General features: G+C 38.8%; 1 protein-coding gene across 5 annotated transcripts; it reads left to right on the top strand.

Moving 5' to 3' along the window:
* Window positions 1-2,026: 2,026 nt before the first annotated feature.
* RUFY1 (RUN and FYVE domain containing 1) lies at window positions 2,027-25,910 on the top strand. Of its 5 annotated transcripts, none has more exons than XM_063292227.1 (18): window positions 2,027-2,376; window positions 7,537-7,707; window positions 9,186-9,303; window positions 9,807-9,908; window positions 10,260-10,383; window positions 11,016-11,077; window positions 11,386-11,451; window positions 11,760-11,829; window positions 12,361-12,462; window positions 13,677-13,793; window positions 15,291-15,458; window positions 16,951-17,048; window positions 17,943-18,062; window positions 19,127-19,256; window positions 20,135-20,229; window positions 21,027-21,075; window positions 21,506-21,583; window positions 25,221-25,910. In XM_063292227.1, exons 1-18 carry the CDS (start codon window positions 2,103-2,105, stop codon window positions 25,362-25,364), a joined length of 2,088 nt encoding a protein of 695 aa, XP_063148297.1. In that variant the 5' UTR covers window positions 2,027-2,102; the 3' UTR covers window positions 25,365-25,910. The 5 variants fall into 5 exon arrangements, with proteins under 5 accessions (XP_063148297.1, XP_063148296.1, XP_063148299.1 ...); XM_063292226.1 differs by having other exon boundaries at window positions 2,028-2,376; window positions 7,534-7,707; XM_063292229.1 differs by having other exon boundaries at window positions 2,190-2,327; window positions 7,534-7,707.
* The last annotated feature ends 1,632 nt before the right edge of the window (window positions 25,911-27,542 follow it).

Raw genomic sequence — 27,542 nt, 5'->3', positions numbered from 1 at the left:
AGATAGATAAATATTATATAAAATTATCAAATCAATACCATCTTAATTAAAATAGTAATCAATTGTTTCAAATCAAGTTGATGTTATTATTTTGTTAATTTATTGAACATGGCATCACTGGTATTATTAATCCCTAAAGATCTTTGGAAGAGCCATGTCTTCACTTGCTTTCAGAAGGCCAGGAGGGTGGGCCAAGCTATTTCAAAGCAGGGAGCTGCTACAGAGAAAACTTCCAGGTGAACTTTTAATCCTAAATGATACAGCCAAGATCATTAGCTGATTTTTGTGTAACAGTACCTTCTGGAGAATTGTCTACCACTATAGCAGGTCACATCTCTGTTTCATCCCCTATTTGGTCAGTTTACAGCTTGTTATTTTTTATACTGCTTATAGTGTTTATTTATTAAATTCAAAGCCCACCCAACTTCAAAACGATTCTGGGCAGTTTAGCTTTAAAAGCATAGTGCTGATAATTTGCCTCAAAGTTAATATGTACTTCCCTTAATTGTATGAGAAGAAACTGAAGATGGGTTTGCCTGACATACTAGGCCAGGGTTTCTCAACCTGGCTGGCTGGGGAATTCTGGGAGTTGAGGTCCACACATCTTATAGTTGCTAAGTCTGAGAAACACTGCACTAGACTAAAGTGAGATTTGCTTAGTTTGTGGTTCATTGTGTTCTGCAAGTGAGGGCAATTGTGTTAGATCAATAAACCAGATTTAAATAAACCATTGGTAATTGTGCTATGCACACATAACCTTGAAACTGGAAAAAGAGGGCATCATTTAAAACAAACTGATGGAAATTTATTATTAGCATCCCACAACCTGCATAATGCAGGAGGGAGACTCTTGTTTCTTTCTTCCAGGGATCACAGCAATGTTGCCAAATGTAAGATGACCTAAAGTAGTTTGACCTAAAGCCCTGCCTTGTTTATTATCCTGGACTGTGAAAGAGGGGCTTCATATGTGCTTCAGCTCCCCTCTGAAGGATTTCTACAGCCCTATAACAAATTGGACTGTTCTCTTAAGATGTTTGAATCAACAGAATCATTTACCAGATCGTTCCATTAGATGGCAGTGAAACCTCATAATGGAGGATGTTACCTGTTACACAAAACCAGCAGTAAGTAAAACTTAAAGGAAGTCCCCCACACCCATGGCTCTTGTTTGGAAAACATCTTGGAGGAGAGAGAGAACCTTACTGTAGTTAGGGCAAGCAAGGCACACGCTTGGTGAATCTTTCATTCGGATGACTCATAATTTAGACGCTTTCAAAAGAAGGATTACATGGAGGGAACCCATCTAAACCTCTAACTTTCATAAAGAGGCAGGGTTAATAGCATGTATTGCGTTCAAGCAGCAGATAGGTGGTATCCCTTTTCTCCTATATTATTACTGTATACTGCAAGGTAATTTTTTTTAATCATTATATTTATGCTCTGCCTCTGTGTTTGTATAAACATGCCAGGTGGCTTCCGGCAATTTAAATAATACAAAATATAAAACATAACAGTAAAATATTTGCAGCTGAAATCGAAATGTATTACTTCGGACAGTTCTACCCCCACCCCCACCCCCATCCCCACCCCCATAACGCAGGTCATCACTAAGGAAAAGTATTCGGGCCCATCTTTTTCATTTGGGCTTTCAAAGGGGATTATGGTTTGTTTTTACAGCGATTTTATGTTAATCGAAATTGATCATTCTGCATCACCTTGCTGGGTTTTAGTTAAAGGGGGGGCGGTATAATAAAAGCAGTATGTATAGAGAGGACACCATACTCCCACCAGTTTCAATGAAATTGAGATTAGTATCCCAGGAAGCATACTGGGAAATAAGCCTCATGAAACACAAGTGGGATTTCTTCTGAGTAAAAACCTGGGAAGAACAGTCCAGCAACCGGGGCGAGGCCACCTAGAGCAGATCAACGGCGGGGAGAGAGCATTGCAAGCCTAGCGCGTAAGCCTTCGTTCAAGACGCTGCTTGCGGCTTTGCTTCTGTTTACCGAGTTCCGACGGCCTGGTCGCAACTCGCAGCGCAACTGCGGGAAGAAGTTCTGCGACTCGGCGGCTCCCGACGGGTGTCATATGACCCAAGAAAGATGGCCGCAGAAGGGCAGAGTGGCGAGGTACCTGCGGCTGAACCGAGAGAGGAGTTTGAAGTCGTTGATAGCGCCCAGATCCCCAGTGCGTCTGAGTTGAAAAGCGATGGCAAAGAGAAGGGGGGCCCAGATGCCAGCTGGTCCGCTCCCATCTTCTCCCTGGCCAAGAGAGCCTCGGAAAACTTGGCAGTGAGCTATGGAAACGCTCTGAAGTCTGCAGCCTCGGTAGGACTCATTCCCAAACCAGTCAGCAATGACAGCCCAGCAAAACAAAGTATGGCTATGTTTATTGCTTGTATTTGGTAATGGTGGTGTGGGGTGTAAAACGAGTAAGTGGCTTTTCTCACAGCAGAGGAGGGGCTGGGTAAGGAAAACTTCCGGTGTGAGCGCGTTCCGCCTAAGAATGCATCCTAGAGAAATGCAGTTTCTAGAAAAAATGCCCAGGCTCAACAGTCTTGGCTCGGGGAGACGTCTTTAATTTGATCAGGGAGCTTTTCCCTGTATCCCACACTGGGAGGCTTGATTCTGCTAAATATTATGCACATGCTTGGAGATGATCTCCATATGTTGAAGGTCTATGCCTTGAAGCTGAAAATAGTTTCAGGGGCAAAATTCTAGAAAACGAAATGAAAAGCGGTGGTAGATTGGTCTGGATATTTCTAATCAAGTTTATTGTGAATTGGACTTTGGATGGTTACAAAAAGGTAGGGGATTCTCAATTTTAGACCCATCATTTTTGCCCTTGGCACAGGGTAACATTTATGACTTGGTTTGTTTTCTTCATATGACTTTTTATAAATTACATTGTGTATAGGCTTACATATTACAGTACTATAAATTCCCAAAGGGAAAAAAAATCTAATCCTAGAGATTTTTAGTACACAAACATTTATTCTTAAGTAAACTGAAAAGAAATAAAGTGTGAGTTATAAGAGAGATGAAACATGGCGCAGACAAAGATATTGTTTAGCTTAGGCCCTACGCTTTAGGATATATCCATTAGGACTGTGCAGTGATTCAAATTCAAAGAGAAAAAGATGATTTTGAGCATGTGTTCACATACCTGTCACCACCTCCTTAAGTCAAACACATCTTTTTATTGGGACAAACCCAGGAAAAGGTGCAGCTTCTTTAAGGAGTTGCTAATAGATGCAACATGAACACCCCCACACATTCTCAAATCAAATTATCCTTCAAATGTGCATTGCTGCATAGCCCTAGTGCACATGTTGTATATTCTAAATAAGACAACATAGTGCAGAAGAATTTTGAAATTAAAGTCAGTAGTGCTCTCCACATGGAAAAATTCCAGTCTGGTCTAAAGTGCAGGGGACGCTTATATGCTAGTGTTACATTTCTACATTTATGTGGGAAGACTCACTGTGTTTACTAAGAATTACTCCCATGTAAGCATTATTTGCTTGATAATAAATAATGTGTTAACAATGATCAACTTCCAAAATAAACTTGATAAAACTAATTACCTGCAAGAATTCTAGTATTGTCCTATCAATGCAAATTTCTAGTGAGATGATTAAGCATTTAATACTGGTTTCTGAAAATACAGTGTGAACCCCTGGAATGTAAACATATTTCTTGTCCTAAAGGCAGGATTACTCTGAATTAACTCCATGTATAAAATATGGGGCAGAAACAGAATGCCTTAATGATGCAGAGAAATCAGTTGAATGGAATGTAAATTCATATGTACATATTCAGGAGAATCTGAGAAACAAAGTAGTATACAGTAGTGCACTTCAGAGGTAGTAGCACTTACCAACCAAGACTTAATGCCTAATGATGATTTTATGTGCACGGTTATGTGCATGTGTAAACAGCATAACCGAATTACTGGAGCATTAAGCTATAAAGTTGTCATGCCAATGAAAAGCAGTGCACTTTTTTTGTAACAAGAAAAAAAAGCATACCAAGATTTTGAGAAGAAACATTAATGAATTCCACTTTGCAGAAGGAATCTTAATTGTTTAATTCCATTTCAAGAATATTCACCTTAAGATGAAAAATACAATACACCCAAAATGTTTCATTATTCATACTTCACAATCAGAAAAAATACTCTTTAAACAAGAAAAAAATTGTAATCCTCTCCTAACCATTGTTACTTCCATATGCATAATTTAATCCTGTATCAGTTCATCTTCTTGTTTTCTAATTATGCTTTCCAATATCTGGGAGATACTGATTCGCAGATTACCATATTTATACTTTAGCAAATATGCAGTTGAGTGTATAGAACTAATATCTTATTTTGAAGTGTTCTAGTGTCCAAACTTGCAGGATATCCAGGGTTATCTGACCTATGGATTTTGAGGGAAAATTGGTACTGTGGTAGCTAAATCATGTTTTATTCAATTAAGCCAATGTTCTGGGTTTGCCTGAGACATTAAGTTATAAACTGATTCACCCCTCCCCCCAGGCTGGGTTCACACAACATATTAAGACTAACATTTGGTTGGCTAATGTTTTGTACTGAAGAGCCAGTTTGGTGTAGTGTTTGAGGCACCAGGCTAGAAACCTGGAGGCCATGCGTTCTAGTCCTGCCTTAGGCACAAAGCCAGCTGAGTGACCTTGGGCCAGTCACTTACTCTCAGCCCTAAGAAGGAGCAATGCAAACCACTTCTGAAAAAACCTTGCCAAGAAAACTCCAGAGACTTGTCCAGGCAGTTATCAGGAGTCAAGACTGACTCAAAGGCGCACACGCGCGCGCACAAGTTTTGTACTAACTCACCTATAGTTTGGGAAGGGGGCATTTAGCACCTTAGATCTAATCTCCCCAGTGTGGGAATCCAAATAAAAGTTTCCCCAACAGTTGACTATTCAACATCTTGACTATTCAATAAAAGGAAACCCAGTTTCAATGGTCAATTGCTTTCAAAGTTAGAAAAAAATAATGTTTATTAATATATTAAAAGTATCAGGAATAATTTATTTTCACCAAATAGACTGTTGTATTTAAGAACATCACATTTAGCAGGAATAGAAAAATGTTCTCAAGTAGGAGAAAACACAACATATGCAAAAAATATACTTCATCTGAACAAATTCTTATTTTTAACATTTTCATGTCTTAGTGAGTAACCTCTTTGCTAGGTTCTTGGTGGGGAATATGGTATAAAAGGCTGAGTCATTGAGTTATAGTCAGCCATATTTTTAGGAAATATTCAGCAGTTTTAAGTGAAAGTGAATACATTAAGATTGATATCCTGTGTGCAATGATGTATAAACTCCAACACCAATGAAAATTGCTTCTAACTAAAGCAGCAATCTTATCCATACACTAGAATAAACTATATTAAAATGGGGATTTAGTGTAACTTCATGCTATAAATATTTTTAGAATTAAATTTGTAGTGTATCCAAATGTCCTCCTGGAAAAATGGATCTCCTTTTCCCTGCACATCCATTTTATCTGTTTCAGTGGTTTATTTTTTTTAAAGCTTTAAATGTAATATATGACCATGTGCAGATAAACTTTTTAACACTTTCAAAAAGGCTTGCAGGCTTTTAACATCCAATTTCTGGTTTCTGCTCATCTTTCATTTTGTCCGCTCACAATCCTTATGTACAGGGTGCATCATACAACTGACAGAAATGCTGCTTCTCATTCATTTGTCATCAATCTGGCTGTACAGTCTGCCATGAGGGACATATCAATAGCTACTCTATATCCCAACCACAGCATATGGGCAAAAATCGTAATATTGAGAGGTTCTGTCTACGTTTCCTTATACCTGTAGCTGTAGCCTGGGTGATCACACTCCCAACTTTGTGCGGTCCGTGCTTTGGTTAGGCTGCTTAGGGCGCTTAGGTTGCATTAAACCGGTATTTTTCAAACTTGGCAACTTTAAGATGTGTGGACTTCAACTGCCAGAATGGCTCCCTAGCCAGCATGCCAAGTTTGAAAAACATTGTATTAAACCCACTCAGCGAGGTGGGTCATTTTGGTAAAGGGGGATAAAAGGACCTCGCAGGGCCCCACGAGAATGAAACCAGGTGCTTAGGGAAAGGGCGGAGTCTCCTCCCAGTCTTAGGTAGAGCCTGGGGAGAGGTCCGTCAGAGATGTTTTCCTTTGTACTGGGCAGGAGGTGGGACAGAACGGCCCCTTCCAGCTCTGGGATACTGAAATCCTGAAAAAGGTGTGAGGAGGCAGAACTGAATTCCAGTTAAAATATGGATTTCAAAATGTAAGTTTCCCCGGGAAAAGCGAAGCGACCTTAAATGGGAATGGAGGCTAAAGCCCGCCTCTCATTGCCCGCCAACGGTCGCGACGAAAAAAGGCATAGAAAACAACAGCCTCCAGGAGCAACTAAAATGGCGCCTCGGCTTTCTTGTTTATAATGTCGCAGAGTTTGCTCGAGCCAACTTGCCTCTATGTCCAATGACAAGCGAGCTTGGGGGTGGGAATCTGAACATTTTTCTACCCTGTCAAAACATGAGAGGGCTGATAGGAGAGCCTGACCAATCCGGGCCCTTGGAATATTCACGCAGAGTTGCAATTGGCTCGCTGAGAGGGTACTAGGATGCTTTTGTCCAATGAGGACCCTTTCTTTGGACGTGGAGGGGGTGGGAAGCGTTGCTCAGGTAACACAGGTGCAGGTGAGAAACCAATGGGGAATGAAGGGGGAGGGAGGAAATGAGGGTTTTGCCTGAGGGAAGGCGGGAGTATAAGATGATCATCTCCGGGAGGCGGAGAAGGTGGGTCGTTACTGGGGAAGGTTCTCAGCACTGAGCAGCCCACATTCGTTTGTAAGTGTGGGACCTTGGAGAAAACCGTGCACGAGGAGGCGCATGACTTTGCCCTCTTTGCTCTGGAAACCTGCTTCTACTCCCGAGTTTCTGCGGAAATTGAAATGCTTCCTTTCTCACTGTAACCCCTGAATAAGGCCAAGAGTGAACCCTGGGGTTTCTTCTGTAGTCTGGATTATTTTCTGTATTAACATGCTACAAGATTTCTTCTGTTTGTGTTTATAAACGGCTATGAAGGTCATTCCTGTAGGGAACATGAAATGGGATTAAAATGTTGCAGTGCAAGCATCCTTCTGGGGAGAGTGGAACAAAAAATACATGTACACTTTCAAGGATCATTGTAGATACTGAAGCTCAATGATGGTGTTATGGTTCTTTCTGTGCACATTCAGGCATGCACACACATAACCTGGTTGCATTTTGCCATATTGATTTAGAGTGCATTATTGCTAAACATTTTTGCTGCATAAACAAGAACTAAAATACCTTGGAGCCTTTGGGCCTTTTTATGAATAGTACCTATGCATGCTGTTCCAGTTGCAGTTTTTTTAGCATGACAGGAAAATGCTTATTTGTCTGGTTTCATATTTTCAGAATAAGCCTATGGCTCTGTTACAAGTCTTCGTTTTCTTATATGCATGTTTATTTGCCCATATGTGTTTAGCAGCCAGATCCCACACAATGGAAGAGCGTTCCAATCTTGTGAATATGATGAAACTGAGCATTAAAGTCTTAATCCAGTCAGCTTTGAGTTTGGGGAGGACTCTTGATTCTGACTTCCCTCCTCTGCAGCAGTTCTTTGTTGTTTTGGAACATTGTCTCAAGCATGGACTTAAAGGTAAGTTTGCTTCAAGTTTGGTTTTGCGTTTGTGTGGTTGAAAACAACATTGTTCTTACTTGTTCACTTACTGTATGTTCCTTTGATTGGTTAAGAATAGTTAAATGACACCAGGGCTTTTTTATTTAGCTGTCCCCATGTAACAGAGATAGCCAACAGATTTTTGTAGAACTTACCCAAAAAGTTGTAGCTCATTTCTGTAATTGGACCATGAGAAAGTTCTTAGAAGTAATGAAGAAAAGGAAAAATCACATTTAAAATAGAATGCATAGCTTGACTTATCTGCCTACTTTTATGCATTAAGGAAACAGAAGTGATACTAAAGCAGCTCAGTGGCACAGCTTATTGGTTACTGAACCAGGTTCAAGTCTTGTTGTTGGCATATAAAGCACTGAACAGCATGGGACTAGATATACAAAAGTTATTTTTCTTGCTATTAACCTTCCTAAGATAATCAAGGAAGGGGCTGCTATTTGTGTCACAATTTGTAAAAAGCCAGCTAAGGTGGCTTCCTAGAGGCAGTTCTGTTAAGTGGGTTCCACTCTCTAGAATGTTTTCTTCACTCATATTCAAGGACAATTACCATGTTTTAAATTCCTCCTAAAACACCATCTCTTCATCTAAGCCTTTGTTGTGTCTGTGCTTCTAAAAATATGTATAATTGTTGATCTTTAAAAAATATCAGTTTTTTAAATTACTTTAATTATATTTTGTCAAATGTATATATACTACTTATTTTTGAACATGTTACAGGTATTTTGGGTTTCCTTCTGTTTGTGTGTATGTATGAATGCAGCTAATAATATAAAGTGAGCAATTACTCTACTGGTGAGAGCCAGTTTGGTATAGTGGTTAAGGCATCAGACCAGAAACCAGGAGACCAGAGTTCTAGACCTGCCTTAGGTGTGAAGCCAGCTGGATGACCTTGGGCCAGTCCCTCCCTCTCTCAGCCCTAGGAAGCAGGGAGTAGCAAACCACTTCTGAAAAAACCTTGCCAAGAAAACTGAAGGGACTAGTCCAGGCAGTTGCCAGGAATCAAGACTGACTTGACCAAAAAAAATACTCTAGTTACAGAAGAAGGTTTGAGAATAACATTATTAGGGCTGCCATATCTACCCTGCAAAAATCTAGAAAACCACTTCATGGCTATCAAACGGTCTTCTGGATTTTTGCAGCTCCATTATAATAGTCCTAAACATTATAAAATGCATGTGTGCATGTTGTTGCTTTGCAACAGTACAATTTGGTTACTTGGAAAGAAGTTTCATTTTGTTCAGTGAGCCTTACTTTCACAGTAAGTATGCATAAGATTGTAACTTGAGTATGATATATGAAAATACCTTATATAGAGATATTCACTCGGTGCTATTTTTTTTAGCGTTTGCCTAGAAGTGCAGTCCAATTAGGTTGTATTTGTAGATATCTGTATTACATGAACTGAAGTAGAATAATATATATTTCCTTCCATTTTGCTCTAGTTAAGAAGAGTTTTATTGGGCAGAACAAATCATTCTTTGGACCTTTAGAATTAGTGGAGAAACTTTGTCCAGAGGCATCAGATTTAGCAACAAGTGTCAGAAATCTGCCAGAATTAAAGTGAGTAGAAACAGATTCTGGAGTTCTTTAACTGGGGTTAATAAGAGAAAAAATGTTTGAAGGAATGAGTACGTTGCTATAATTATTTTCTGTACTGTTGGTAGTGGTTTGCTAGCGTAATCAGATGATGTTTGCTGACCTCCAGTTAAAAGCAGGTATTTTTTTCACAAGAATTGTAAGTCAAAATGTTTGTGTTTATTTAGAGTAAAAACTATTAATCTGTATTGCCTTTCATTTACTGTCTTTCAAAATCTTCTATATAAAGTATTTTAATACTTACGGTAAAGTTGCATAGTTATTCAACCTAAAGGTTGAAGTTAAAGTGAAGTTAAAATACGGGGAGGCTTAAATATTTTTCTAGTTCTTCTGACAAATGATCTCCTGTGGGAAATAGTTGTAATGTTTTTAGCAAATGCTGTTTATGTTTAACCTGGCAATATTTTGTTTCTAATTCCTCTTCCATGCTGAGTAGTTTAATCAGTGATTTTCCTGCTGGGTTGTAGGACTCCAGTCGGAAGAGGCAGAGCGTGGCTTTATCTTGCTGTGATGCAAAAGCAACTGGCAGACTATTTGAAAGTACTCTTGGATCACAAGTGTCTCTTGAGGTACTTCAGATTTTTCTTCAAGAAAAACATTTGTTACTGTGCAAAAAGAGAAGCAGTTAAATTAGATCCAGAATTCAGCTTGGAACACTCTGCTCGTGAAAAATGGGAACAGGCCATTCCCTCTTCCTCCCACTCTTCTGCAGGCAGAAAAGTGTTGCTGCATCCGAAACTCCCAGCAAAAGAAGAAACCCTTCCCTTAGTGCTAAATCTAGCCCTGTGTTGGTATTCAGAATATAAATTGAATAAGGGACATTCAGTTTAGAAAAAATCTTTTGAATTATTCTCAAGTAAATCTTCTGGTGGTGACCAGTAAAATATTCCTCTCTCAATCATTATATTTTCCTTTCCTAGTGAATTTTACGAGCCCGATGCCTTGATGATGGAAGAAGAAGGAACTGTGATTGTGGGTCTGTTGGTGGGGCTAAATGTCATTGATGCAAACCTCTGTTTAAAAGGAGAAGACTTGGATTCCCAGGTGAAAATTGCCTTCTTTAAACTAAGTCATACTCCCAAGTGGCAACTGTGGACCTGAACCAGGGGTAACCAGGCTGAATTGATATTATTTTAGATGTTTCTGAAAATATAATAATTGCATTTACAGGTGGCTTTTGTTATTTACAGAAGTTCTGTTCCAACATAAACCACAGATAACAAAATCATAAATAGCAAGGCTTTGAGCCTATGCAAATTGGGTGGTCACATTCTGGATCTTGTGGTCATGTTCTTCCTCTTGAAGAGATCATCTGTGCAATTTATTTGCTCCTCTTCCTTGCTCAGTTGTAGTGGGTGTCACTGGGTCAGCCAAGTCACGTCCCCCTCCTTTGGAGCAATGGTGCTTGGCTGGTGTGCTCTGTGGCTGATACTGGCTTCTCTGCTTTGCGTGGCTCTTTCCACTGGACCCTAGTGCTGTCAAAGTGGTCTCTATCAAGGAATCAAGTACTTGAGTTCAGCTTGGGACAGTGAAAATCAATTGACTACGTTAATGCCCTTAATTCCCTTACATTTCATTCCTTTGAATGTGAAAAGGGTATGGAAAGCATATCACAGTGAATCCTATTAGAGGCACAATTCAGTTAATTTAATTTAATTATGTATCTTTCTTTTCAGGTTGCAGTGATTGATTTTTCTCTATACCTTAAAGACACACAGTGCAGTGACAATGGCAAGGGGTATGTATAGTTAAGCTTCTGTTTTTCAGAACTGTGTAACAGAAAACTGTATCAGAAATTAGTCCACTTTAATCTTCTCTAGTGCCTTTAGAGACAGAAAAAATGGAACCAGAATAGATACAGGCAAATTAAAGAAAAGTATAAAACAGTGTAAATTATTATACCTATTGATTATGGTGTTCAGGATATGTATTTGTAGTGTGTACAATGAATATGTATCATCTTATACAACAATGTTTCTATTGTAAGTGTAGCACTTGAAAGAGTTGGCTATTCTGAAAAGAAAATGATCTTTCTTTTAATGTCAGAGATGAAGGAATGACTGCTGTGCTTGACCAAAAACATTATGTGGAAGAACTTAATCGACATCTAAGGTATAGTTTGCTGGTTAATGCTTTATTCTCCCCACCCTCATATGAAGACTATAATTTTAACATAAAGGGTGCTCTACCTACCTAGAGAAGCCTACTGTTTTCCTTACTATCTTGAGTTCTAGCATCTCTGGACATTATGTCCTTCTTCCCCTTCCCTTTAGTTAGAACCCCAAGTTTTGCCTTGGATTAGACCAAATTATTTCATACATTTTATTAGCTTGGGGACCCTGATGGTTCGGAGAAACCTATTTTTCTATTTGGGATGAAGTGGTTAGAATTATACAGATACTGACCCTCTTTTGTTCTAGTTGTACTGTTGGAGATCTTCAGAGCAAGACAGAATGCTTAGAGAAAACAAATTCCAAGCTCCAGGAAGAGGTTTGTGGTGGTTGTGGACATTTATTTCAATTACTTTTTAAATTAAATAGCTCAGACTAATATCTGAAAAAAACTAGAGGCATAATAACAAAGACAAGATCTAGATTGTAACTTCTAGGAACAGGAACATAGGAAGCCACTTTTATAACAAACCATTGGTCCATCTGTCTTATCTTTACTTCGAGATTTCAGAAAACGAATACATGCTTTGTGTGTAAAAGGTTCAGGACCTCAAGCTACAACCTTTTCTTATTAAGTAATTATTAAGGGCCAAGTAAGTTCATGCTATCATATGAAAGCAATAGTGCTTGGATGAAAAGGCATAACAGAGGAATTAGCTTCTGTTTTGGAATAGTAAAATAATCATGTGCATCTGCTTTAGCAGCTAAATCTTGAAATGCAGTCTTGTCAGGTCTTCATTTGAGGCACTGTTGAGTAGGAGATTTTTATGAACAGGGTAACATATGAATGTTTTGTTTGGGGAAAGGAGCTCTTTTTTTAATTACTCTCCCTCTACCACTCTTTTGCCAGCTATCAGCAGCAACAGATCGAATCAAAGCACTTCAGGAAGAACAACAGGAGCTAAAGCAGGAAAACGAATTAATTCGTGAACGCAGTGAAAAGCATGTTGAGGTCAGATATACTGAAAAGCCAGTCATATTGGGACTACACAGCCTTAACTGCTTTGTTTGTTTGTCTTTTAATGTTACCTGTTTTTCTTTCTAACACAAAACATGCACAAAACATGCAAGTATAAAATCTCTTAGGGCATAGAAGGATAGTCCTCTGTTTGTGAGATGCAACAACATAATCATTATCATTTTGATAAAGAGACAGTAGGTTAGGTACAGATTTGTGCTCAGCTATTCTCTTGAGAGGAGGAGGAGGATTTAAACTCGTATGCTCTGGGCGTCTGACTCTGAAAAGAGTTGACTCTTCTCTCTGATTTTCCCCTCCCCTAAAAGCCTCATTGGGATGTCCCATGTTATTTGAGCAATTGGGGATCTGAATGCTATAGAGGAGTGGAGGGAATGAAGAAAATTGTTGAGCTACTCCCAGTAGGACCTTGTTTCCCTCTGCAAATTGAAGAAGATCTTTGTGAAGGGATGGGCAAGCCTGCACTTAATGGTGTTGTGCTTAAATGTTGGACTAGGGCTGGAGAGATCCAAGTTCAAGTCCATCCTCAGCCATGGCACCTCATTGGGTGATATTGGGCTAGTCACACTCCCTCAGCCCAACCTACTTCATAGGTTAGTTGTGGGGACAAAGAGAAGGGTAACAAATCTCCATGTAAGTAACCTTAAGCTCTTGAAAGAAAGGCAGGATATAAATCTAACAAATAATAAGAACATCTCATTAAAACTAATACCATTAAGTAGTACATTGAAATACTATCCATAGGTCAGTTTACAGCTATTGTCCTTGTCCAGGGTTCTTCTCTATATACCAGTGTTTCTCAACCTTGGCAACTTACCCTGTATTCAGTATATACCAGAAACACTGGTATATACTGAGATGCACAACAGTTCCTGTAGGAAAGGGCTTCCCCGTTCACTGTTGCAGTAGTCAACTTTCTTTGACCATTTTCTAGGAAAATGAATGGATGAAGATGAGTGTTTTGCTGGGGGGAGGTTCAACTAACAGCAACAATTTCATGAACTAACATAAATGCAGTGAAATGTCTTTGAGTCTTTGTTGTTTGTTTGCCCACAGGTATAAAATAACTTCTTGCTTGCAGTATCCATTGATAGTTTCCATAACATTGTTTCAACTCACTTGTAACTTCTCTTATAGAAACATTTAGTCTCCAATCTATTAGCAGATTGTTCACCCACTTTTTAATCTAGGTCACTAAACTGGACACCAAAGTGGAACTGGAAACCTATAAACAATCACGACAAGGCCTAGATGAAATGTATAGTGATGTCTGGAAGCAATTAAAAGAGGAAAAAAGAATTCGGATGGTGAGAGCTCATATTTGATTAACTGGAAAGAAAATAATTGTGAAGTTTAGTCTCAACTGACAGTGTTCTCATCTGAAATGCAGTTAAGTACTACGAAGTGCTGAACTTGAAGAAGGATTCACTTAGTATTACTCAGGGCAAGCCTAACTGGAAATCACAGGGCACATATAAACACTAGTGAAAACCGTTGTGGTGGAAGCTACAAAACATCAGACAGCAAAGACGTGTGTGCAAAACTCTGCCTGCCTCTGATATTTTGCTTAGTGGATGCTCTTGCACCAGTCTGTTTTTATTCCAAGCCAAACCTAATCTGTTTAGAGACTGGCACTATGATGATCCCTTTATGTTTTGGACTTCAGCTCTCATCCCGACAGTGAATGGCAAAGGAGTGTGAAAGCAATACTCCAGAATATTTGGAGGACACTTCTTGGGTGCTCCTGATCTACATGATAGCTATTAAACTATTGCTTAATTGCTCATCTTGAATACTCACATCCTTCATAGCTGAGTTAAAAGGAAAAAATATATATTGATGCTCACAATTAGCGTCTGAATAGCAGTCCTGCCAGGAGCACACAGTGCTAGCAGTCAAATGCCACACATGCCCAGATGAGCATTGTACAGCTGGTAAAAAGCTTGAAAATATTGCCTTTTTACAAGATACAAGAGTTTTTTTGAACATTACATTTGCAAATTTATTCTTAATTTGTCCATATCAGATTCTGGGAAGAGGATCAGCCAAGAGCCATTTAGAGAGGGTCTTAGTCCATGCACAGAATAAACTGGGAGGTGGGTGAGCAGGGGAGATTACAAGGGAAGTGGGAGAACCCTGGGGGAGGAATAGCAGAACACTATTCTGTGCATACCCATAACCACCATTGTCTGGCAGTGGAAATATTGAATAGTCCTTGGAGTTCCCCTTTTATTTTATTCATATAGAATAAATACATGTTCATATAAAATAAAATATATTCATTTTCAAATATTGATTGGCATAGTGATGCAAAAAATGGATCTGGGCTTTCTCATTAGGACTGAATATAAGAAAGGCTAGATCTTCCAGTTGGTTGCTGGAATATACTAGTGAGGGTTCAAAAATGCTATGCCCAAAGCTAGGCAGAGGCCATTATTTTTGCTTTCCTCTGCATTCTTTGTTGTTGCTTGAACACAATACAAAGAGTCCCCAGCCAATCATGCTTGGGAGGTACCAGAAAGAGCTGGAGAGCTTGAAAAGTCCAGATACACATGTAAACCTCTTTGGATCCTAGCCAAAACACTTGGAGTGGGGGGGAAATGTACCAAGTAACTGATAAAAATAAAACATTGTTTTACTTATTTAGTGTAAAATAACTTCCTGACTGGCTTGAATTATGGGAGGTAGTCCAATTCAGCAGTCCAGGAGGACATAAGATTGGGAAGGCTGCCCTAAATAATATATTGAGCTTTCATAATATACATGAAGTGTTTTATGTATGCAGCTTGTATTGTAATTTTAAGGAATTGGAAAAAGAATTGGAGCTTCAGACTGCAATGAAAACAGAGATGGAAATTGCCATGAAACTCCTAGAGAAAGATACGCATGAAAAACAAGATACCTTGGTTGCACTTCGCCAACAGTTGGAGGAAGTTAAGGCTATCAATTTGCAGATGTTCAATAAATCCCAGGTATTCAAGAGTCTCTTTGCTATGGCCATAAGTAGTCCTACAATGCAGGAGTTGAAAGTGTCCAATCTGTTAGAACAAGTTTGATGCAATATTAATCCTTATTTATGAAGCTGAAAATGTGCAAATTCTTTTCTGTCTCCTCCCACCTTCCTTCCCATTGTTGATTTTAACTTAGAAATCCTTAATTGTTACGTTCCAAATAGGGAACTCTGGCTTAAGATCAGTTTACTAATAAAGATGTTAAGTCAGGATAACTCTGGTTTCTGTGCCAGAGTTCCCTTTTATGAACATACCAAGGAACTCTGACTAGGATAACATATGGACATGTGAGGGGTAAAAAAAAGCATTCAGGCCAAGAATTCATTTCTGGTTTCATAAACTACAGCTTATGAAACCAGGATCATTGTATCCAACCTGGCCTTCAGTCTCTCCTACATATTGTCTGGCTATTAGCAAACAAGGGGGTTCTTTATATGATAGCTGAAAAGCAAATGATTGTTCACTTTCCTAGTTGTGATAGCCTGATTACAGAAGCACAGGGGAGTGAATTTGTCTTCCTAACTTGGTTAGTTTTGTGATTGGGAAAGAGATGAAAATTGTAAGACTTGAACCTTGTTCTTGATTTGGGGAATGATTTAAAGCATAATGGTGAGTGAGAACACCCTATTAATCAACTTCCATCACTCATTTAGCTGAGACACTTTAAAGTACCTGTATACTAGAAGCTTTTATGCAATATTTTATTGTAAACTGCCCAGAGTCCCCCCCCCATTCAATATAAATTTAATAAATAAATAAATAAATATTTCCTTTTCATGTAGTGCTTTAAATAGAGTACTTGAAGAGGGAGCAGATGGCCAAAGGCTCTGGAGTAGGGAGAGTGGGCAGCCTGTGGCCCCAGACTGGCATGCAGTCCCAAAGCTCCTTGCAATCACAAACATCTGGCTTCCTGCCATTTGCCAGCAGGAAACACAAAATTGTACTGTAGGTCTTAAAAAGCTAAATGGAGTTTTAAAAAGGGACCTGAGGAAAAAAAAATCTTGATCCCACTCATATCTGTGAGGTAGTCCTGTGATACATATTAAGGTGTCACCCATTGCAGACCTCCCAGCCAAAAAAACAGGCAAGCATGTCCCGCAGCCACCAAATAATTGCTCATCTCTGCTCTACAGAGGTAAAATTATTTTGCATTGTTACAACCTACATTCTGAGTAAAAACATAGCTGTATCTGATTATTTCCCAGTTTTTTCTTTTCAGGTGCCACAGCTAGGCATTTTCTTGATTTTTGCCATCAAATTTATTATATATTAGAATTAAGACAACCTTTGAAGAGAAAGGAATATTATAATATGAAAAGAAATGTGACAAAGCATCTTTCTGAACTGTTGGGCTGCTCCGTGAATAAATTACAGCCCTCAAGCAGTTCAGTTGTTCCAAGCCATAAGAAGTGATTAATTTAAAGTGACCTGTTTGAATGTGTTTTCGTTCCAGACTGCAGAGAGTTCTTTGCAACAGAAAAAAGAAGCAATATCATCCTTTGAAGGCAAAACAGATCAAATGATGTCTTCTGTGAAGCAAATGGAGGACAGGTGATTTCTTCCACATATCTGGTCAAGGTGTGACCTTAGCAGCTCTGCAGTGTTCTTCATATCCAGACAAGTTGTTTCTAGTGAAACATGAATGCCTCTTTTTCACAGTGCCACTTGACACAGACATCTACCCATTTTTTCCAAAAAGCCTCGGAGATCTTTGTAAGGCATATTCAGACAAGAGGAAGGCCTGGAAAGGTTTTACTGTGCCTACCTGCTTCCCACTCAAATGGGAAACATCCATACTTTGATGATAAGAATTTCACAAATTTGAATGCATGAAAGATGCCGGAGAGGCCCAAATCCTGGTTTGATATGGTGAAGGTAGATATATGGAAGAGAAGGGAAAAAGAGTCAGAAGGGGGTGAATCAGTGATCTACACTGGGACAAGAAACTGAGTTTGAGAGAGGCTACTTCTGGATCAGTTCCATATCTTACAAACATTTGTTTTTTAATTCAATTTTATATCTGTTTTCTACCAAGGCATTTATATACAGCTGGGAGTGGGGGTGCTGTCATTAATCGTAGGATTTTATGACCAGAGCTGCTATGCTGAGTTCTTTTCTTCTGCATTCCCTAACAGTTCCTTCAAGCTACTGCCAGCTGATTTAGAAGTTGCTGGCAGAGCACCTCAGGTTTTCACTATGGCAGAGACCAAAGGTTTGCCTTAAATAAAGCTATTATCAGAGGCATATGTCAGTTCGTTTCCTTTTTTTTTTGGCCAGCTTCTCCCTGTCAAAAATAAAACTTTTCCATGATGCAGGAGGCATGAAATGGCCTTTCCTTTTATTGTGCTAACATATGATTTGGTCTCCAGTGTTCTGAGCTTGTCATTTTGATGTGGTACAAAAAGTGACATTCACAACCAGGTCTGTATATCCCATTATTTGTAGACTGCAGCGTGCAGAGAAGGCCAGGCAGCTTGCAGAAGAGAAAAATGTCAAACAGAAACAAGAATTGGGGAGCAAAATTGAGACTCTGAAGCAGCAACTAATCCAGCTGGATAGCAACTGGTACTATTGCCTTATATGTACTTAGCTTAAGGTTCTTACGTTCATATCCTTTTTGATAGAAGAATAGCATTTTGTTTACAACTTAGTTCACAACATCAGTTAGCTGCTAAGACAGCAGAAGGGTTCTTCCTCCCACAGGGATGAGAACTGCTGGCAAGGAAGAACCTCTGCCCTGGCAGTGCCCACCTAATGCAGACGTATGGATCTGCTGCCACTGGGCAGCTCCAAAAGGAGGTGTTCAAGGGGTGGGGGCAGACTTAGTTCCTTGGATTGTATCCCCAGGGATTGGATACTTACCTATTTTAACTGGAGCTGGCACAATTACTATTTTCCTCACTGAAACCTTAATAGGTTTCTTCTGGGGGAGGGGGCTATTGGGCAGCAAGTTTTGGATAGAGTAGATCATCATCACACCACTTTTTCCCTCGCTTAGCACTCCTCTTGCTTAGTAGCGAGAAAATTGTTTACAACAAATATCAGTTACATTACCAAAAGTCTCTGATCTGAGGTATGAGCAGTGATTTTGGGGGAAATGTCATTTCTAACAATTTAATTGATAAGTTTGTGCCTAAGAAATTCAGTATTCTTTATCTCTATTTGGAGACGATGGTTAAGGCTAAGGGTTTTAAAAAGTTCTTTTTTGGACAGTCTCAAAAGTAGTTTTCAGAGGATTTCTCACAGGCTAGGCAAAAATTCTAAATCACTTCTGGTTTCCAGATCCATGCATTTATTCAAGAACTAAGACGAGTTTTTGGGTTTTGATTCAAAGTTGCATGATAAATGAGAGGTCCAAAAGTAATTTTTAAAAGGGGTTCAGGGTATGCTTTTAAGCCAAAATGAAAATCAGAATCCCACTGGACAAGCTCTTGAACACGCCTGGTGTAGCTATCTGGATCCCAGCAGCTGTTGTCACAGAAATAAAAAAGAATCCTTTTTTGACCTCAGGAAAAGAACAAATTCCTGCTATTTTTCAAAATTATTCCATAATGCTAATAAGGTAATTTCTTTTGGAAAATAGGTTTTGTTTTTAACTTTGTGTTGCTTCTATGTTTTAATTTGAACAGTTCTATTATTGAGAGAGAGTTAAAATCTGAGAAAGAACAGCGACAGAGTCTGCAACAAGAGTTACATCAAGAGAAAGACACTACAGCTTTGCTGAAAGCAGAACTGCAGCAAGTAGAAGGTTTGAAAAAAGTAAGGCAGGTTAGGCTTATGATTTTATAGTGGCCAGATTACCTCCTACCCAGAAATGATGATCCCTGTTTGCTTGCTCCTAAGTGAATGACTGCCTCCCCCACCCAACCCCAAGCAGAGTAAAGCAATGTGCGATGGAAAAAGAGGACAAGCGAATTTAAAAGAAGGATGGGACAACTGGAATGGGGAGCCACAGTGTATTGGAGAAGGCAGGCATGGTTAAGCCAGCTAGGTGTTTTATGGAGAGAGAAAATGTTCTCCCTTCAAGTGAAAAAGGCATAGGGGGATGTTTCTAGGAAAGGCCTGGGAAGATTACACTGAAGGTCAATAAACAGTGATTACATTATTCCCTTCATTCCATCCTCTCACCATTAATGTTTTACAGGACATTTGCTAATTACAATGTAATTTGGAAAAGGGCCACTCTAGACCAGTGTTTCTCGACCTCAACTTTAAGATGTGTGGACATGCTGGCTGGGGAATTCTGGGAGTTGAAGTCCACACATTTTAAAGTTTCCAAGATTGAGAAACACTGCTTTAGATTATAGCGGCTTCCTGTTAAAAAGGGTGTATTGCACTTTGCATTTGTGATCTTTTGGGGCTAGTACAATAGGCCTCTCTACTGACAGGGTCTTTGACCTATTGGAGTATTTGTAATATAGAAGCCAATTCAACTGTAGTCTTTCATTAATGCTACAAGAGCATAGAATGGCTTTCCAGTAAAACTGAACACTTCAGCTGCAGATAATATATTACCTTTCTCTTTACCTTCTCCAGTAAGTTGAAGGTTTATAAAGGACTTTATATAAAATAGGAAAGGTGGGGAAACTGCTAATAGAAATATAGGGCATTTCATTTGTGTGTATGTGTGTGTGTAGGAATTACGAAAACTGCAGGAAGAGAAGCAGCAGTTAGAAAAGATCTGTGAAGAGCAAGAACAAGCCCTTCAAGAAATGGGGCTTCACCTTAGCCAGTAAGCATATTTCAATAATTTGTGTCACTATTTAATTAATTGTGCCACCATATCTTGCAACTCTTTGCTTAACAATTTTTGGGTACAGCAATTAAAGTATTCACAGTAAAATATAAATTAAATCAAGTAATTAAACCCACATAAACAGTTCTGGTAACATCACATTAATACCCCAAAGCCTTTCAGGATCATTTATGGAAGACTGTTACCATTCTTGTCTCCAGGGAAAGGCCAGAGAGAAAAACAGCTCTGGCCCTCAACCTCCTCTCTTCTGAGAAATGGATCATTACCAGAGAGACCCAGCTCAGACAGGGTGAATGTTATCTTGCAGCACAGAGGTACCATTTTGAGCAGCAGCTTGAGACCAAGGTCACCAGTAATCTGACAAAACTGGAATCACCAGGAGAGAAGATGAAACTGACACTAAATTGTTGATCTCTTATAGTGCCTATTTTATTTGGCTTTCATTTTTAGGAACTGCGTTACTAATTGAACTTGTATAACAAAAAAAGAGAGAAAGAGAGAATGCAGTTTATCAAAAAGTGGATTTATACATTTTTAAAAGCACTTTTAAAATTGGATTTTCACTCCTTTTCTAATTAAAGCCTGTTCGTGCTTTCTATTTCAACCTTTTTTCACTTATAGTGCTTCCTGAAATTAATCAGTAAAGTGTGTGAGTAAAGCTCTGGTTGTAACTAACAGCCCCAATAGTTTTCTTTCTTGAAGTCAATAAATGTATTAAAAATAAAATTTTTAAAATTGAAAATTGAAAAATATTACTAGATTTTTTTTTACAGATCAAAACTGAAGATGGAAGATATTAAAGAAGTAAATAAAGCATTAAAGGTATTCTTGCTTCAATTATGTATTAAGATTCATTTAAGAAACTTGTAACTCATTTTATGAGAATCTTACTCTTCACGTGCATGTGGCCTGGGGAATGTCATAGACAAACTTGTAAAACTAGAAAAGTACTGACATAGCATCTTAATATTTTCTGTTCTCTAAATATGGGATATAGTAGTCAGTATAATCTTTCCCAATGTGGCAACACAATCCTGTGCATGTTTATTTTGAAGCAAATTGCCCAATATGCAGTTGGGCTTGCTCCAACGTAAGCATAGATGTGGGTTAATATAAATCTCTTCGGGGAGCTAGATCTGTAATTAATTCAGTCTATAGAAACTTTCAAAAGGTTGTGTAGATCTTTTTAGTTTGTTCTAAACCTGTATAAATTCAGTTAAGCTAAAAAAAACCTATTTTGCTTAAATATTAGGGCCATGCATGGCTAAAAGATGATGAAGCAACCAACTGTAAGCAGTGTGAGAAAGAGTTCTCCATTTCAAGAAGAAAGGTAATATCAGTGAAGAACAAGGCTCCAATATTACTATATTTACCCTGACAGAAGGAGTTATTTTTCCAGTAAATACCTCTATGTGAGGAGTGGGGTCCATCTTGCTTTTTTCCACTGATAAAATAGAAGCTGTTGAAAACAAAGGAATGAGCAAGAGGTACAAAGAGATGCCTTGCTGCTACTTTCCAGGAGCTGTCTGAATCCTCTTGATGGTACCCAATTATATCTTTCGGTTTTGGGCCAGCCAAGTGAGGCTGTCAAGGTTCTGTCCCAGTGCCTGGAGCCTCTGTAGGTTTGGATGGGGAGGAACTGTCTCCAACTCAATCATACCAAGACTAAGTGGTTCTGGGTATTTGACTGCCCAGATCTGGGGATATTCCAACTTTGAACTGGGATGGGGTTGCACTTCCCCATTCAAGGGTGATGTACAATTTAGGGGTCTTCCTGGACTTACAGCTCCTGCTTGATGAGCAGGTGGCAGCTGTGACCAGGAAGGCTTTTGCCCAGCTTCATCTGGTGCACCAGTTGCATCCTTTCCTAGATGGGGGGCACTTTGGACAGTCACTCATGCCCTGGTCACCTCATGCCTTGACTACTGCAAAACACTCATGGGGCTGCCTTTGAACACTACCTGGAAGCTTCAGCTGGTCCAGAATGCAGCAGTATGGGCAGTGATGGGCATGCCTTGGAATGCCTGTGTAACACCTCTGCTTCATGAGCTGCACTGGTTGTCAGTTTGCTTCTGGGTGCAATTCAAGGTGCTGGTTGTTACCTAGGGCTTGGTTACTTGAGGGACTGCCTGTCTCCCATATTTGCCCGGCCAGTTTAATCTGGCAGGGTTGGTGCGTTCTGGTTTCATCAATTAACAATGCTACCTATCACAACCCTGGAAGTACACCTTCTCTGTAGCAGCACCTGCCCTCTGAAATGAGGTTCCTCCCAAGCTTCAAACGGCCCCTACCCTACTGGTTTTTTGAAGGGCCTGAAGATGTAGCTTTTTTCCCAGGCCTTTGGTGAGGATGCCTGACTCCTCTTTTCTTCCTTTTCCTTGTTCCCCTCAGAGTTTGTTTGCTGTGCCATCTTTGTTCTTTTGTCTTGTGCTGTTTTTGTGTTTTTATATTCAGTTCCAATTATTTATGGCCAAAAGATCCAAATAGCAAGTTACAAATACAATCTAAAATTTGGCATTAGATACAACAGTTTTAAGTAAAATATTTAATAAATATTACATAATACACTTAAAACCCCAACTCACTGATGTGTTACTAGAAACGTTATTTTTATAGCCATAGTTAAAAATCTGGCTGTTGCCTCTGTAATTTTAGGACTTTCATCTGCAAGTAAAATTTTTACATACTCAGAAGTATCTCTTCCTGGTTTTGATTTTAAAATAGGCCAGATATTTTCCTGCAAAAGACTTTTACAAAATTCACAATACAATAAAATATGATCCACCATTTCAAGATCAATACCATTACAGGGACAAAATCTTTTTGAGATGGGGATTTTTTGAAATCTGCCATATAGCATATTTTATGGCAACACATTTAATCTGGCTTTTGAAAAGCCTATTCTGTACTTACTTAAATATAAACTAATTAGATATCTAAGAAGCTGAAAAGTATATGTTATTAATTCCAAAAGTTACAGGTGAACATGAAGCTTTGGCTTTAGCCATTAATTTTTGTACTGAATTATCCCATGATCTTTGTTTTTTGTTTTTAAGTGTTTTTAACAATTGTAAACTGCCCAGAGTCGCTGGGAGTCAGGCGGCATATAAATTTAATAAATAATAAAACTTATTAGTGGTTTAGTATTAGTATTATATCCTTTAACAGGGTTTCTCCCTCATTCCTTCCAATTCAGTTACCTTTTCCCCTTGTTTTGTTTCCACCCAGTTTCATTTCTCCATCCTCCACTCCTTCTTTCCTTCCCTTCTCAGTGCAGATACCCCATACCAGGGTTTCTCAATCAGGGTTCCGTGGAACCCCAGGGTTCCACAAGAGGTCACTAGGGGTTCCCTGGGAGATTACAATTTATTTTTAAAAATATTTCAAATTTGGGCAACTGCACATTAAAGAGGTACATTTCATTCTTTATTTTTAGTTTAAGAGCCCTGTTGATGCATTTATACAGGCCTACACATGAAACGAATATAATCATTTTGTAACTTTTGGCCTATATTTGACCCTGAATGGGCAGGGGTTCCCCGAGGCCTGAAAAATGTTTCAAGCGTTCCTCGAGAGTCAGAAAGTTGAGAAAGGCTGCCACGTACCCTTATCCTATCTCTAGGTTTACTGTAGCTGGACTGCAAAAATCCAGATAGCAAAGAGATAGAGAAACCTCCAACTCTTTTGCTATCACTTTGTGGTCATCTGGAGTTTTGCAACCCAAGTAGCCCTACCCATTCTTTGCAGTTTCTGCTACAATGCTGTGTATGCAGGTAACACATATTTGCATTCTCTACTTTGACAGAGTAGTTTGTAAATGGTTGGAATATGTGGAGGGGGATCAAAATCAATCAATTTTGTAAATGAGATACTGGTTTGGGCTTCTGGTAAGCCTAGATAAACAACACACACAGATTTGTGTAAAAGATATTTTTAGAGGTGGAGTTGAGGATGTCCAGGACTAGTTTCAGCCGGAACTGAGAACGCTGATACGATAGGGAAGCTGGGTATTTCATAGGTTTTTCTGTTTAAAATTTTGCTTCTGTCTATTCTACTTTATGGGGCTGAGGAAAGAGTTTAAATTTCATTTTGGTACATATGGTAAATAAAGCATCATGGTAGAGAACTGTATCTGAACAATTGTTCTAACAGAAAATGTAATTGAAAGTGCCTAAAAGTACTTTTGGGTCATTAAACCCCTTTACTAATGGCTTTAAGTGGGAGTTAAGATTGCACCATCCTAATTTAATCCTGAAACATGCCTCTTTGATTCTAGTGTTATTGAAGTCTCTTGTACTTCTTTTATATCTCACAATCCAGAGAAATCCCCTTTGGGGGAGATGGGCAGTGACAGAAATTTGAAAAATAAATCAATCAATCAGCAGTACTAACATTTCTTGTGCACTGGTCAGACTCTAAGGAGACCCAACTTTTAAGGCTTCAGAGAAACTGGAACAGGTTCAGAAAGGGCAGTGAGAATCATCAAAGGACTAGAAAGAAAGTCCCATGAAGACAAATGTATTAACAAAAGACAAACATGCAGGACCTGCCATCCATTCTAACCCAAAGCCTAGGGAAAGAGCCAGATTTTCAGAGGTCTTTTGAACAGCTCAAGAGTGGGGAGCAGACATATCTCGGGGTAGTGGATGGTGTTCCCAGTGGCATTGAAAGAACCAAAATATTTATCCTTTAGAAGACTGAAGGGGATATAATCAGCATCCCTAGAATACTCTAGTGAACATGCCATTTGGAGGCATTCCAGAGGTAGTCCATTTCCAGTTTATATTCTGGAGTATTTTATTTGGATGCCTGCAGTGAGTAGAGGATGACTTATGTAGCACTTTCAAACCTTCTAGTTCCACTGTTTTTATGGGATTTCTGTGTAACTTTTTCAGGACTGGAGCCATTTTAAAATTGTTATTTTGATTCAAGTTTAATACTTAAGATCATATTGCCTGTTTTTGCAGCACCATTGTCGAAACTGCGGTCACATCTTTTGTAATACTTGTTCAAGCAATGAACTCGCACTTCCATCATATCCAAAGCCTGTACGAGTTTGTGATACCTGCCATACTTTACTGCTTCAGAGGTGTTCGTCAAATTCTTCCTAAATTATTATATTCCAGAATGTTAAGATCAGAGAATGAACCTAAATTGTAATAGTTTTTTAATATTCTAAATTCCACCATTCTTTATCATATATGGCACTGTATGTTATATTCAAACAGGACAAGATTTAATTTATAAAAATGGGATACCAAAATCATGGAAACTATTTTTGTATAGATTAAATGCCAGCAAAATGTCATAACCTAAAATACACTATATTTCAGGTGCACCAACTTTTGTTGTTGTTAAGCTCCAAAAATCGATTGTTTGAATGTTATCTTTATACTTCACATTTATAGATTTGCTCTAAAACAAATTACTTTTCTGAACAATTATTTCATGGATCTATCTTCTTTAACGGTTCACTTAATTTCTGTAGATAGTAAAAGATGAAAATGTTAGCATCTCAAAGCTAAAAAAGCAGTGTATGCTTGGATGTGCCTTCTAAATCTTTCAAAAGTGAACAGAATAAAGTTTATAAATTATCTGTAAAATAGTGATTATGCAATAAAGTTGACCTGCATTTCTGCTAAATGTTCCTTAATGTATTTGTAACTAAATTTGTGTATTTTCATGTTGTCCTTAAATTAACAAAATACAGTACTTTCAAGGTGTATTATCGGGGAGGGGGGGGTGACCTGAAAAGGGCATGCTGCAAAACTAATGAATCTGTCTTCCAGAGTTCCCATTGAAATACACAACTTTAAACTTAAGCATTTTTTTACAGTTGGGCAGCAATTGATTTTCCAGAGTTAACTGTGAACAAAACACAGGATATGGTAATGTGTCTTTATAGCTTGAAGGCTGAGAAAAGAATGACCATGAAATAGATAAAGGACCTCCTGAAAAAGCAGGTAGTTGAATCTTCAATTACTAATTTGGATCTATTAGATGGAAGTAACACTTAAAGGGTAAAGCTAAGAGGCATCCTTAAAAACATGAGGTTACCGAAGTATGTTGTAATAGGCAAATAGGTCTAGTGGATGGGGGGGGGCAGGGAGAATCAGTGTAAAAAAAACTTGTTAGAATTGAAAATTAATAATCACAATGAAACCAACAGCTGGTGGCTATGTATTAATTTTATTGACTATCCTGAATCAATAAAAAGTTGGAAAAATGAAAACAAATGGAAATGCCATGTTGCTGCAGCCTGAAACAAACAACAGAAAATAATTTGTTTGAAGACACAAAAAATATTAGCATGTTTGGAAATTATTAAGGCAGAAAGCTAAGTAAAATTTAAATGGTTGAAGGGAGTAACAGTGGAAAGGATGGACCAGAAAGGCATGGAATCAAAAAGTAGTGATGGCATTAGGAAGAACCACAAAGTGAATGGGAAAGTAAAATAAGTTTGATTTCATTGCTAAGAGAAGAGATCTGGGATTGCTTCCTTCCTGGAATGTGTTACGTGCTGGAGACAAATTAAAGCACAAGTGACTCATGCTCTTGAGGCAATAATAGGGCTGTCTTTCAGGTAGACCCAGTTTTGAGCTTTGGTTCCCTGCGGTAGTCTAAGAATAAACAACCTTTGATTTAGAAGACCTTGGTTGACCACATTTCAGACATAATGAACAAGTCTAACCTCTAACATGGTAAAAACCCAATGCCCAAATAACTCCTCAGTTCAATCCTGCATTTGCTATTGGGGAAAGGTTCTCAATACATCCACCTACAAGTCTTTTGTAAACAACTTGAGTACCTATTACAACTGCCACTTGTATATTGCTGGAGAGAAATGGATAGACTAGAAAAATCCAACTCAAATTTACCATTCAAATTTAACAGATAACCTTCCCTCCCCCTCCCATTTAAGTGAGCTTACATTATACAGATAGCCCTCTCAGTAATTGGGACCAGGAACTTGTCACTAAGTGACAGTCACGGGGCACATCACATGACCACTCCAACTTAAGACATCAGTTCTGGGAGTCCTGGTTGCCACTGTTAGGCAAATCCTACATGGTCCCAGTGTCCTGAGATCACAGTCTGCAACCTCCTGCCAGCTTCCCCACTGACTTTGCTTGTCGGAAGCCAGCAGTGAAGGTCACAAATTGCAATCGTGACTGGGGACGCTACAACAGCCACAACTACAAGGACCCATTTTAAGTACCCCTCATTCAGCCCTGTAGTAACTTAAAATGGTCACTGAATGAGCAGACATTAAACAAGACTACCTGTAT

The sequence above is a fragment of the Candoia aspera genome, chromosome 2, assembly GCF_035149785.1.
Source record: "Candoia aspera isolate rCanAsp1 chromosome 2, rCanAsp1.hap2, whole genome shotgun sequence".
Taxonomy (NCBI): domain Eukaryota; kingdom Metazoa; phylum Chordata; class Lepidosauria; order Squamata; family Boidae; genus Candoia; species Candoia aspera.
Note: the sequence above shows the minus strand (reverse complement) of the source record. Positions and strands in the feature narration are given on the sequence as shown.